Here is a 13,593-nt window from a genome sequence, read left to right as displayed (position 1 = left end):
TTCGCTTGGGGCGGCTTAAGGAGCGCCCGGCCCAAGATCTTGCGTTTTTGCGACATCCACCTGGGTGCTGGGGGTCCAGCTGGGGGTCCACGAGGGCGGGGAGGGTGGAGGCGTGCGGGGTGGGGGAGAGGAGGAAATGCTGCGCCGCTGGGGATGGGTTTCCCCAGCAGCTTCTCTTCGCAGCTTGCTGGAGCTAAAGCCAAAGCCCCAGCCCTCCGTCCTTCCTTGTCACGTGGGCTTGCGCGGGGAAGGGTGTCTGTGTGGGAGAGGTGACCTGGAGCAGTGAAACTCCTGCATCAGGACCCTCGGCTCTGACCTCTGTCATGGCCCTGTCTCCCAGCTGGCTCACGCCATCCAATGCTCCTGGACTACACAGACTCCAACGGTACTCGATGGGGGATTGTAATGGCATCCTCTTCGGACTTCTGCCCAACGCTGCTGATTAGTTGACCAGGAACCCCTGTCCCGCCCTCTTGCTTACCTGTGCCACCCTCTACCAGCTGGAGCAGGACCTGGCCTCTTGGCCCAAATTTGAAGGTGCAGGTGGCCTGTGAGGCAGGACGTGAGAGCCGATTGTTGGGCTCCTTTATACCCATTGGCATGGGTTCCGTTTGTAAGCCTTCCTCGTGTAGGTTCCAGAGCTTTCTAAGTGTCCTTTCCCCCAGAGCTGCCATGGGAGTCTTAGTGGTTCAGATGCCAGATCCACCTGTTCCAGGAGGTCTTGCCTCTGACCCCGTGGCGGGTCCCCCATGAAGGAGGGCTGGTGTGTGGGGAGGGTTGTTTCACTGCATCTCCTTTCCCACAGCTCCCGACTATGACAGAAGCCAGTGGCTGAGTGACAAATTCAAGCTGGGCCTGGACTTCCCCAATGTAGGTGTGGGGGCTGGGTTGCCGTGGGGGAGAGTGGACGGTGTCTCTCTCCAGCTCCTTTGCCAGCTTAGCGGTCTCAGGGTCTGGTGCCTTGTGCTCGCGGTCTCAGTTCCTGGTGGTCTTCACCGTCTTTCCATGATGCCCTGGTCCCAGCTCCTCCCTTCGTGTTTCGGTAGATAGTGGAGTGGCTCCCATGGGCCAGGCTGTGTGAGTGCCAGGTGTCACCTGTGCCCTTGCTGAAGGGAGGGTGCAGGGGAGGCAGTTGGTCCGAGCGACCTGTGCCTGTTGTTCTTGCAGCTGACCTACTTAATTGATGGGGCTCACAAGCTGACCCAGAGCAACGCCATCCTGCGCTACATTGCTCGCAAGCACAACATGTGTGAGTTGGGCTGAGGGCGGGGGCAGGGTCCTGGTGGCATTGCCCTGGCCTTGGCCGGGGTCGGCTGCTGAGGGTGTGTCTCTGGGGTGTGGCTGCAGGTGGGGAGACAGAGGAGGAGAAGATTCGAGTGGGCATTTTGGAAACCAAGCTATGGATGTCCGTTTGCAGATGGCCAGGATCTGCTACAGCCCTGACTTTGTGAGTCCCCTCCCACTGGGCTGGGCTGGACAGGGTCCCATGTGCACTGGTTCTTTTGTTTTTTGAAGTCTTTAGAGCTATGGAACCATCAAGCCAGTCCTTACAGATTCCCCAGAGTGACCCTCAGAACCCCGGTGCATGAAATGGAGTCTCTAACATCCAACGATCCCAGCATAGAGTCCAGACTCCCCAGGTGGGGATTCAGTTCCTGGACAGGGTGTTTACCCCGTCAGCCCAGTGCCTCCTCCTGGGCATCTCGGGCATCAGTCCACGTGCACAGTAGGCAGCACAGGGTCTGACTTGGTTCCTCTCCCTCCTTCTTTTCAGCCTCTCAGATTCTCCGCAACTGTGCAGAATCTGCTCAGGCATCCACACCGGTTCTTTTTTTTCCTTTTTAGGGCCGTACCTGTAGTATATGGAAGTTCCCAGACTTGGGGTTGAATTGGAGCTGCAGCTGCTGGCCTACACCACAGCCACTGCTACACCTGATATGAGCCGCGTCTGCCACCTACGCCCCAGCTTGTGGCAACCCCCGAACCTTAACCCACTGATTGAGGCCAGGGATGGAATCTGCATCTTCATGCGTACTCACTGGCTTCTTAACCCACCCAACCACACTGGGAACTCCTTACACACCATTTCTATTACCTGCTTTGTAGGACTTCAGAGAAGTCCTTTCTTTCCTGAGTCATTTGAGTGTTGATGTGCCTGAGGGCTGAGGCCTGAGCTCTGCCAGGTCTCACAGCACTGCTGGTCTGACCCATGGCAGGTGTTTGGAGCTGAGTGGTGACAGGTTCAGGGACAGGGTGGCTTTGCCCTTTGCCTTCCGTTCCCCTCTCACGGGTGGGAGGTGGGACCCAGTAGGACTCTAATGACCACAGTGGGTTAAAGCATAGCCTGGGCACCGAAACAGGTGCCGTCGGGGGACGTGGCTGCTCGCTGGCAGCTGGGATCCGGCCCAGCCCTGGGAGGCCTGCTGTGTGCCAGGGAGTCTGTGTGTGAGGGTGGTGACAGCTGTTTTGTGCCTCAGGAGAAACTGAAGCCTGGGTACTTGAAGGAGATCCCTGAAAAGATGAAGCCCTTCTCCGAGTTTCTGGGGAAGAGGCCTTGGTTTGCAGGGGACAAGGTAAGGGGATGGCTTTGGGGACCCGGGGTTGTCATTTTTTGCAGGTTCGGCGTTTGGTGCCCATGCAAGCTTTGCCTTTCTGCAGCTCACCTATGTGGATTTCCTGGCTTACGATGTCCTTGACCTGTACCGCATATTTGATCCCAAGTGCCTGGATGGATTCCCAAACCTGAGAGACTTCCTCAGCCGCTTTGAGGTGAGTCTCCTGATGCCCCTACTGTTCACACCTTTTCTCTGCCCTCCTCTCCCTGGTGCTTGCTTAGCTGAAACAAAAGTGAGGTATATGCACCATTCATTGAGGCCTTGGTTTGTGCTAAGGTCTCTGCTCAGCCTCTTACATGGATTGTGTCACAGTTAATCTTTCCAACATTGTGTGGAAGAATTATCCCCCCATTTTGCAGATAAGGAATTCAGCTGAAAGGATACGTTATTTCTGAAGGTCACAGAGCCCGTACAGGCTGTGCCGGGCTCCCAGTCAGAGCAAGCGGCGTCTCTGGGCAGCAGTCAGGGGCTCTCCTGTTCCTGTGTTGAACAGAAAAGGCTCTGGGCCTTGTTTTCTCTTCTGGCATAACAGCCCTGGACAGTGTGGGTGAAGCAGACCCTTCAAGAGTTGGTAGGCAGTTGGCATTAGTAAGTGAGACGCAGTTGGATTGGTATGAAATATCAAAGTCACAGACAGTGTTTTCTCCAGGTTCCCAGAGGGCTTTGTATTTATCACCTTCCATCAGGGGTTGTGCTGAGATTCCCAGGACTGTGGTTGATGCTGGATTTGAGAACGTAGGTAGGATCCTTCCTTGAAGGATTTTATCTTCCTGTCTCTTCTGGTCAGCCCCTTGCTTCCTTCTCTGCTCCTTCCGTTATCTTTCCAATAACCCGAGATTCTGTCTCAGAGGTGGGATCATATGTTTCTTTTAAGTCACATTCACTGGTGTGGCCCTGTCCACTGTCGGCGTCACCGTGTCGGGCACAGGGGGGTGCAGAAGTAACACCCTGGGGCGCACCCTCTGGGGCTCTGAGCAGCTGGGAACTACAGGACCACGGAGCTGTGTGGTGCGTGTGGCGTGCAGCCACCTTGGTGCTGGAGGAGCCCAGCCTGCCCTCACCTCCCAGCTCATCAGCGGTCACCCTCGGTCAGCCAGAAGCCAAACACCCAAGTCGGCAGATCTGTGACAGATTGGGGAATTTGAGGCGTTGGTCCAGTAGGTCTTTCCGCCCACAATCCGTTTCTGGTTCCTATCTTTAAATGTGCCTTCTCAGCTACTTCTCATCAGCTCTGGTTCTGGTCCATGCTGATCAACCTTGGGGATTTTGCAAGACCTGGCAGGGAAGATGGGGCCAGAGGTGGGCTGCGGCATGGCCTGCTGGGGCCTGGGCTGTGGGTACAGGCAGCCCCAGGATCTTTGCATCCCTGGAGCTTACTGCACACTCACTCTCTATTTTGGGAAGATGGTGCACAGACACCCCTGCGTGTCTTACTGCCTGGGTGGCTGCAACGGCAGATGAAGTCGGTAGGCGTCCATTGAGATGGGGCTCGGGTGCCAGGCGGGGCAGTTGGACTCTGTCCTTGCAGTGGACTGATTAGAGTCGGCCTGGCCTTTCATCCAGGTTTGTTTTGCGTCATTGTGTGAGATCTGTCTTCTTCCTGAGCCCCTTTGTTCTGTTCGAGTTCCCTCCAGAGGCCAACCTGGGGAACCCAGGAGCCTTTTCTGAAAAAGAGTGTGCATTTTGCAGGAGAAGAACAAGTCCTCTTGGGGTGAGGTGTTGCATGGGGAAAAAAACTCCCAACTTCAGAGCGGCCCGATTTCGTTGTACTGGGGGCCCTTACGGAGGACTGCAGTGCAGGAGTCAGTGTCTGGGGTGAGTCCGAGGAAGTGCTCTGAGGAAGTAGAGCAGGAGCCTGGAGGTGTATGACTCGTTGGCTGGGGAGTACCTGCAGTCACCATGCCTTTGGGGCAACACTTCCTGCTAATCATTGAAAAACAGGTATCCCGGAGTTCTCTTGTGGTGCAGCCGATTGGCGTCTGGGGTTGTTACTGCAGCAGCTTGGGTCGCTGCTGGGGCATGGCCTTGGTCCCTGGGCTGGGAACATCCATGTGCTGTGGGCGTGGCCAAAAAAAAAAAAGAGAGAAAACGATCTCAAGTTAATGATTTTCGTGCTTTTCTCTGTGTAGGAAGATGTATGAATCTGGAGCCACTGAACTTCTTTCCTGTATGTGCATCCTAGGTCTCTAGGGGCCCCCATATCCACAGGACTGAAGTGTCATCGTGGTTTGGGCCATTGTGAATTCCTCTCAGGGTGCCCTCTTATGGGTCGTTGCAGTGGGATGCTGCCGCCTAAGTGATATCGAATGACTGATTTTCCCATTTTCGTTCATGTGTTTCTTTCTATCAGTGGGAACATTTCCAACTAAACTAGAAATCAGACGATTTCTAGGTTCTAGAACTTTAGGGATCAGTGTATCATGCCTTGAGATGTTTGCACAAGGCGATTCACAGAAACCCTCTTTCTGAGCACACAAGTCAACTCAGACCAGTTTACCTTAGGGACAAAAAAAAAAAAAAAAAAAAAAAAAAATCCAACCCAAACTCCACTATTGCTTTTATTAGTCCCTAATTATCAGACCCCAGGTTTTACTTCCGAGCGTGCGGGCTAGGGTAACGCTGTTGGTTTCCTTTATTTTAACTAATGTTTTTATATGTCCCATCATATGCTACCTGCTGGGAGGCGTTCCCCGATGAGACATATTGTCCATCTGCACAATATAACCCAGCAAAAGAGATGTAACCACCTGACAGAAAGTCTGTTCAAATACACCAGTGTTTTTTTTTTTTTTTTTTTGTCTTTTTGCTATTTCTTGGGCAGCTCCTGTGGCATATGGAGGTTCCCAGGCTAGGGGTCCAATTGGAGCTGTAGCCTCTGGCGTACACCAGGGCCACAGCAACTCGGGATCCAAGCCGCATCTGCAACCTATACCACAGCCCACGGCAACACCGGATCGTTAACCCACTGAGCAAAGCGAGGGATGGAACCCGCAACCTCATGGTTCCTGGTCGGATTTGTTAACCAATGGGCCATGATGGGAACTCGTTTCTTTTTTTTCTTTCTTTTTTTTTTTTCTTACCAGTGTGTTTTTAATTCCCTTTTTTTTTTGGCCACACCTGTGATATGGAAGTTCCGAGGCCAGGGATCCAATCTGACCTGCAGCTGTGACCTACACCACAGCTCTGGCAGTAAGCCGGGTCCTTAAGCCACTGGGTAGGACTGGGGATCAAACCCACACCGCTGCTCAGACAACACTGCATCTTTAACCTTGCACCATAGCGGGAACTCCCAGTTACACCGGTTTTTAATAAACTTTCATCTAAGTTCTGTTAACTCTTATACCTTTAACCATAGTCTTCAGTAGGATCCTGTGAAGCAGTCTTGGTCCCATGAGGAGTCCCAGAAACTTTTCCTTTTGATTCCCTGGCTATTTAATCCATTTCTGTATAAAAGTCTTGGAGGACCCCAGTAAGGGATGAGCCCAGACCCTGGCCTTTTGTTTAATCATTAAGTGAATTAATTGACCTAACTGTTGCCCCAGGGAATTGCTGCTCAGGTATCTCAGTGTAATCAGTGTAATCTTTTACCTTCTTGGCTCTTTTGCTGGGTTGGGTTTTTTTTTTTTTTTTTTTTTTTTTTTTTTTGCGTTTTAGGGCCCCACGTGTGGCATATGGAAGTTCCCTGGATAGGGTTAAATCGGAGCTACAGGTGCCGGCCTACCCCGCAGCCACAGCAATGTTCCTTTTGCTTGGAAAGCTTTGTTTCCCATTTCAGAGTCTGTTTCTCAGGATGAAATTACTATCGATTACTGCGTCTGGTGGGCTGGTGTCCTGATGGTGAGTTTAACTCTCCTTGGTGTCTCCATAGTCACTGCAGCTCTTGGACACGTCTCAGTTTCTCCCTCTCATGGTCTAAAAGCACCGTGAGCCCGGTGAACGGATGGCTGAACTTCATGTGCATCCCCGGCACGGAGGGGGGTGGTTTCTTTAATTTAATGAGTGGGTTTCCCTTGTTAAGATGCCAACCAGGAGTTCCCACTGCAGCTCAGCGGAAACAAACCCAACTAGAATCTGGGAGGATGTGGGTTCAATCCCCAGCCCCGCTCAGTGGGTTAAGGATCTGTTTTGCCGTGAGCTGTGATGTAGGTCACAGACATGGCTCGGATCTGGCATTGTTGTGGCTGTGGTGTCGGCCGGCAGCTGTAGCTCCAATTGGACCCCTAACCTGGGAACTTTCATATACCGAGGGTGCGGCCCGAAAAAGCAGAGAGAAAAAAAAAAAAGCCAACTAATCCCTTACTTATTAACGCAGACTGAATCTTCCCCGTGTTTCCCAACTGGGTCCTTTTTCACTGTCTCTCGTCTGAGAAGTCAGGTACCTTCTTCATTCACCAATGAAGAAAACTCAGAATCTTCAACCCAGATGGGCGATGAGACCGGGAGAGACTCTACATGTTTGTCTGGCCATGCAGACAGGTGCATGGGCACAAGGCTCCACATCCTTGTAGTTCAGGTGAACGGAAGAAGTCTCCTGTGGGTTCCTTCGTAGCTGTCAAAACTGTCCCCTGGACAGAAAACCCACACAGTGTAAGGGCAGTGAGTTTCCGTTTTATTCGGGGACCTTCCTGAGAACTCTAGCCCAGGAGAAAGCCTCTGAGCGTAGCTCCGAGGAACTGCTCTGAAGAGGCAGGGGAAGAGGGCCAGGAATACATGCAGGCAATCCCACAGCTTGCTGAGAGATCACCGCCGACCACTGAAAGGCAGCTATCTCAAGTTGATGGTCTCAGTGCTTTCCTAGGTAGGGGAAGTTGTGCCAGTCTGGTGTCACTGGAATTCCTCCTTAGATCTGCATCTTGGCTCTCCAGGGGCCATGTATCTACAGCATATCTCAGCCTGTTTTGTTTTGTTTTTTTCCATGCTGAGTTCCCCTCCCAGCACACTGTTGGTGAGCAACTGCCCTGGGTTTGAGACTTAACCCTTTGTATTACCTGATGATGAGCGAGCCTCTTTGTCTTTTAGTGCCCAACTGTAAGAAGGGCATGCAGCCGAAAGAGCTGAGGCTGGAGAGAGAGAGCCCAGCCGCATTCTAGCCATATTCCTTAGGAGCTGTGCGAGCACGAGGGAGGTGCTTAACGTCTCTGTGCCTAGTTGCCTCCTGATACATTTTGACAATAGAACCCTGCCCAGAGGGTCGTTGCGTGGCGATTCTAGACCTGCGTCCTCATCTCTAGTGGGTCCATGGCACCGGGCACTGGGCAGAGTCTTCGTATAAGTGGGAAGCCTTCCTTAGGGATCACACGAATTTCAGGAAGTTGGAAGAGTTACCTTTTCAGAGCAAGGCAGCCGGAGGACTGTCTTCCCCCCCGCAACACTTGACCCCTGGGAAGGGCAGTACCTGGGTTCTAAACTTGGGTGGATCTGCATGAGCCCCAGTGGGGGCAGCAGACCTGAGTCTGGCCTTCTTTTTGCCCCCCCCCAGGGCCTGAAGAAGATCGCTGCCTACATGAGGTCCAGTCGCTTCCTCCCAGGTCCTTTGTTTCTGAAGGTGGCCATGTGGGGCAACAAGTAGTGTCCTGCAGCCAGGAGATGGACGGAGGACGGGGGCTCTGGAGAACAGGTGGCCTCCCTGCAGCCCAGGCCCCGTTCTTTGCCCTTCTAGTCATTCTAGATGCCCTATTGGCCCCCTTTTCTCCCTCCCAGCCCCCTTTCCATCCATCCTTTAAACTTCAGCTCCCCACGTTTCTTCAACCTGTTCCCCCAGCCCCATGTTTTCCCTCCTGCACTAAAGCCAACCCTTCTATGCTTCCATGGTTGCTTCTGCTCGGAGGAGCCCAGCCAGACCCCTGGCCCATGGAGCTCTGCTCTGAGCTCCCAGCACTGCCCCGAAGACCCGTCCTGGCCTGGTGTGCAGGCCCTGCTTCCCAGCGTGGTTCCTGCCCAGCCCTGTCTGGTCCTCAGTAAAGCCTCAATCACACGCGCTGTGTCTTGTCTTACGCCCTCCTGGTGCTCTGGACGCACGACTGCCTGTGCTGGGTGTGGGGTGGTCCATTTTCCCTTCTGTCGTCCACTGCAGGGGCTCCGTGGATGGGGAGGCAGGTGTGTGTGGTGGAGGCTTGGGAACGGGAGGATGATAATGTTTCTTGCTCCTTCTACCTCCACTGCAGGCACCTCTGTTGCTTAGCATGGGGTCTCTACAGAAGGGGGCCTGGTTCCCACCTTAATTCAGCAGTCAGGGGATGCCTCCTGTGGGCTGGTAGCACTCTGTGTCATGGTCAAGCGCTCCTGGGTGCTGGGGGAGGGGGTTGAGCAGTCCACTGATAGGGTGGGATCCTCTGCTTTAGAGCCCCCTCCTCTGTGTTCTTAGGACCTTATCTCAGTAAAACACCCGCTGTGTTGTCCTCATTGTGATACCTGTTTTCCTTTCCAACTTGACCACACATTCATCCAGGAGAGAACACGTGTCTTATGTGATTTTATCTCTCATATCTGTTACACTGCCTCGCAAACAGTGTGTGTTCAATAATGTTGGAAATTTGAAAGTATTATCTTTAGCTAAAACCCTGGCAGAGTTCTCCTGGGGCACAGTGAGTTGAGCAACCAGCACTGTCCCTGCCATGGCTCTGGTCCCTGCTGTGCTACAGGTCAGTCCCTGGGCTGGGAACTTCCACATGCCACCAGTGCAGCCAAAAAATAAAAACCAAGACACAAGAGGACCAAAAGCCTGGCAAACTCTACAGGCATGATTGGGATTCAGAGCTCTGGAGACACCTATCGCAGGCCCTGGGGATCCAGGAGAACGTTCAGAAGATTAAGCCTGCAGGTATGGGGGAAGCCACTGGGTCTGTGTAAGTTAAGCATTTCATAGACTGTAGCTGGCTCTGAAATAACTTGGGCTGCAGTGGGCAGGCCTAGTTTGCTGGGCCAAAGTGCCAGCCCATCTGTGCAGTAAAGAGGGGCTGAGCATTTTCCATCAGGACACCTGCAAAGCCGCAGCGCTCTCAGGTACGATCTGATTGGCAGGTTCCTCAAAGAGCGGCTGGGTGGCAGAGCTGGCCTTGTGAAGGCACAGGCTGGAGTCTTAGCTACAACAGGGAGAGGAGTCCCTGTCAAGGCTCAGTGGTTAAGGAACCCGACTAGCATCCATGAGGTTGTGGATTCAATCCCTGGCCTCTCTCAGTGGTTTAAGGATCTGAGGTTGCCGTGAGCTGTGGTGTAGGTCACAGATGTGGCTCACATCCCACGTTGCTGTGGCTGTAGTGCAGGCTGGCGCTGTAGCTCTGATTTGACCCCTAGCATGGGATCCTCCATATGCTGTGGATGTGGCCTTATAAGAGCCAAAAAAAAAAAAAAAACAAAACAAAACAAACAAAAAAAAAAAAAAAAAAACAGGGAGACGTTTTTGGAAAAGTCTCTTGTTGGCCAATTGTCTAGATGGTCATTTCTTGCAGTTGTTAATTTAAAAGGGAGAAGTAGGAATAATAATAAAATTAAGAAATGATTAGTTTTAAAAAAGATAAAACTGGAAAGATGTCAAAGTCCAGTAAAGTTAAAAGTTAATGAAACTGATAAGTCAGTAAATATTTTGGCTTTGGGGACCATATGGTCTCTATCACAAGTGCTTACCCTTATCCCTGCAGTATGAAAGCAGCCACAGACCTACAAGAATGGATGGAGCTGTATTTCAACAGAACTTCAAAAACAGGGGGCTTAGTTTCCCGACTCCTGATTTAGGAACTCGAATTGAAAGGGCATAGCTTTATTCAAGCTTAAATCTTAGATTTCAGTGGTAAAAGATGATTACTTAAAAAAAATACACACTCCCTTTGTGTCAGTGGGTTAAGGCCCCAACTAGTATCCATGAGGACACAGGTTTGATCCCTGGCCTTGCTCAGTAGGTTAAGGATCTGGCGTTGCTGTGAGCCGTGGTGTAGGTCATAGACTCGGCTTGGATCTGGTGTTAGTTGGCTGTGGTGCACACCGGCAGCTGCAGCTCTGATTCGGCCCCTAGCCTGGGAACCTCCATATGCTGCAGGTGCAGCCCTAAAAAACAAAAAGCAAAAAAGCAAAAAACATAAAGAAAACAAGAAGAACAAATTAATGCAGTCCTTAAAACAGGAGGTAATCCATACAAAGACTGCAATTAAAGAGTAAACAATTTGTTGGAATGGGAAATTTTTCTAATTACTGGTGTTTCTTCTTTTCCATATTTTTCCTTTTGAACTTAGTTCCTTTCTAATGTCTTGCAGTCTTAGTTTGTCTATAGTTTTTATCAAAAATATTACAGGCCGGTGGAAAAATGTTGTCCAATATACAACTTGGCAGTCTCTTGTCAATGGTTATTTTTATTATTTCAGGTTAAAAATGTTTTCTCTATCCTGGATATCCTTAGCTTACACAGACGATATTTATGGCTAAAGAAATTAACAAGCTGGGGAGTTCCCTCGTGGTGCAGTGGAAAAAATCCGACTAGGAACCATGAGGTTGTGGGTTTGATCCCTGGCCTTGCTCAGTGGGTTAAGGATCCGGCTTTGCTGTGAGCTGTGGTGTGGATCGCAGATGCGGCTCGGATTCCACGTTGCTGTGGCTCTGGCGTAGGCGGTGGCTTGAGGGGCACCACTCTTGGTTTTCACTCGGCAGTCAGAGCCTCCCAGAGCCCGTGGGAACTCTGCAACCCAGGGTTAAAACGGAGCTTGGCCAGCGAGTGGAGGGGAGGTGGGGAGCCTTGGTGGTGTCAGGATTCAAGCCGGTTTTCCGGGGTCACTGCCAGTGTCCCGGACTTCAGAGGTCCATCAGGGGTGGGAAGCAGGCGAGCTTGAGCCAGGTGCCTGGTTTCCTCCAGGTGCCCGAACTTGCCCCTGAAGTTGCAGCTGCTGGGAGGGGCGGGTGCTCCTGGGAGGCTTCCCTGGGGCAGCGCGGAGGGAGGCCCTGGGGGCGGGGCCGACGAGGGGCGGGGCCGAGGAGGGGGCGGGAGTTTCCTGTCTCCTTTCACCAGCGAGCGGGTCAGGGGAGAAATTTCCAGGGCAGCTTCCCTGCAGCCTCTCCCTTCGGAGCTCAGACAGCAGCAACATGACGATGATCCTCGGTTACTGGGACATCCGCGGGGTGAGGGAGGGACCACTGGGGCGGATGGGGAGGAAGCTGGCAGGTGGGAAATGCGCGGCTGGGGAAATGCTGCGCAGCTGGGAGCCTGTTCTACCAGGAGCTTCTGTGGGTCCTGCTGCAGGGGAGCCCCTTCCCTCAGCCTGAGCTGCTTAGGGGTAGCTGTGGGTGGGTGGGGAGGGCGGCTGGGGTGTCGGGGAGGTGACCTGGAACTGAGAAAGGTTTGCAGTGGGAGCTCGCCTCTGACCTCTGTCATGACAATCTCTCCCAGCTGGCCCACGCCATCCGCCTGCTCCTGGAGTACACAGACTCCAGCTACGAGGAGAAGAAGTACACGATGGGGGACGGTAATGGCATCCTGTTCTGTTCAGGTCGTGCTGATTTGGGCCAGGCATGCCATGTCCTGACCCCTGTGGCCCGCCTCTGTCAGGCTCCACCAGCTTCCACAGGGGTCTGCCCTTTCCCAAACCCTTTGGGGGTGCAGCTGGCCACCAAGGCAGGACGTGAGAGTCCATGGCTGGGTGCCTGTACCAGCCCTGGGCATGGGTTCCCCTAAGAGGTTGCCCAGGTGCTTAGTAAGCCTTACTCGTGTAGCTTCCAAATCCTCCTAAGTGCATTTTCCCCCAGAGCTGCCATGGGAGTCTTAGTGGTTCAGATGCCAGATCCACCTGTTCCAGGAGGTCTTGCCTCTGACCCCGTGGCAGGTCCCCATGAGGGAGGGCTGGTGTGTGGGGAGGGTTGTTTCACTGCATCTCCTTTCCCACAGCTCCCGACTATGACAGAAGCCAGTGGCTGAGTGACAAATTCAAGCTGGGCCTGGACTTCCCCAATGTAGGTGTGGGGGCTGGGTTGCCGTGGGGGAGAGTGGACGGTGTCTCTCTCCAGCTCCTTTGCCAGCTTAGCGGTCTCAGGGTCTGGTGCCTTGTGCTCACGGTCTCAGCTCCTGGTGCTCTTCGCCGTCTTTCCATGATGCTCTGGTCCCAGCTCCTCCCTTCGTGTTTCGGTAGATAGTGGAGTGGCTCCCATGGGCCAGGCTGTGTGAGTGCCAGGTGTCACCTGTGCCCTTGCTGAAGGGAGGGTGCAGGGGAGGCAGTTGGTCCGAGCACCTGTGCCTGTTGTTCTTGCAGCTGCCCTACTTAATTGACGGGGCTCACAAGCTGACCCAGAGCAACGCCATCCTGCGCTACATTGCTCGCAAGCACAACATGTGTGAGTGCGTCTGGGGGGTGTCAGGGGACCAGGTGGCATTGCCCTGGCCTTGGCCGGGGTCGGCTGCTGAGGGTGTGTCTCTGGGGTGTGGCCGCAGGTGGGGAGACAGAGGAGGAGAAGATTCGAGTGGACATTTTGGAGAACCAAGCTATGGATGTCCGTTTGCAGATGGCCAGGATCTGCTACAGCCCTGACTTTGTGAGTCCCCTCCCACTGGGCTGGGCTGGACAGGGTCCCATGTGCACTGGTTCTTTTGCCATTTGAACTCTTGGGAGCTACTTACCCACCCAGCCAGTCCATGTGGTCCCCAGAGTGACCCCGAGAACCCGCCGTGTGTGAAACAGAAACTCTCAGTTCCCACCAGTCTTATCATCGTCCCCAGTCCTCATTTCCTAGACAGAGTGTTTACTGCGTCAGGCCAGTGCCTCCTCCTGGGCATCTCGGGCATCAGCACATTTGCCCAGTAGGCAGCACAAGGTCTGACTTGGTTCCTCTCCCTCCTTCCTTTCTGCCTCTCAGATTCTCCGCAACTGAGCAGAAACTGCTCAGGCAACCACGCCATTTCTACCCCCTCTTTGCAGTGCTTCGTAGAGGCCCTTCCTTCCCGAATCATTTGAGTGTTGATGTGCCTGAGGGCTGAGGCCTGAGCTCTGCCAGGTCTCACAGCACT

General features: G+C 53.2%; 2 protein-coding genes across 2 annotated transcripts in view; both read left to right on the top strand.

The window, feature by feature from the left end:
• On the top strand, nt 130–9,806 carry LOC110260350 (glutathione S-transferase Mu 1-like). The gene is given in 8 exon segments (XM_021090062.1): nt 130–385; nt 806–870; nt 1,168–1,249; nt 1,348–1,386; nt 1,389–1,447; nt 2,478–2,573; nt 2,659–2,769; nt 9,257–9,806. Coding segments are annotated over 8 exon segments (582 nt in total). The 5' UTR covers nt 130–357; the 3' UTR covers nt 9,359–9,806.
• LOC106510200 (glutathione S-transferase Mu 1) overlaps nt 11,558–13,593 on the top strand; it is a 35,468-nt gene continuing 33,432 nt past the window's right edge. The window contains exons 1-5 of the mRNA XM_021090061.1: nt 11,558–11,717; nt 11,986–12,061; nt 12,481–12,545; nt 12,842–12,923; nt 13,021–13,121. Coding sequence (XP_020945720.1) covers nt 11,682–11,717; nt 11,986–12,061; nt 12,481–12,545; nt 12,842–12,923; nt 13,021–13,121 — 360 coding nt within the window. The 5' untranslated portion in view covers nt 11,558–11,681. The remainder of the gene's footprint in view (nt 11,718–11,985; nt 12,062–12,480; nt 12,546–12,841; nt 12,924–13,020; nt 13,122–13,593) is intronic.

This window comes from Sus scrofa, chromosome 4 (genome assembly GCF_000003025.6).
Source record: "Sus scrofa isolate TJ Tabasco breed Duroc chromosome 4, Sscrofa11.1, whole genome shotgun sequence".
Taxonomy (NCBI): Eukaryota; Metazoa; Chordata; class Mammalia; order Artiodactyla; family Suidae; genus Sus; species Sus scrofa.
This window is presented reverse-complemented; position numbering and strand designations above follow the sequence as displayed.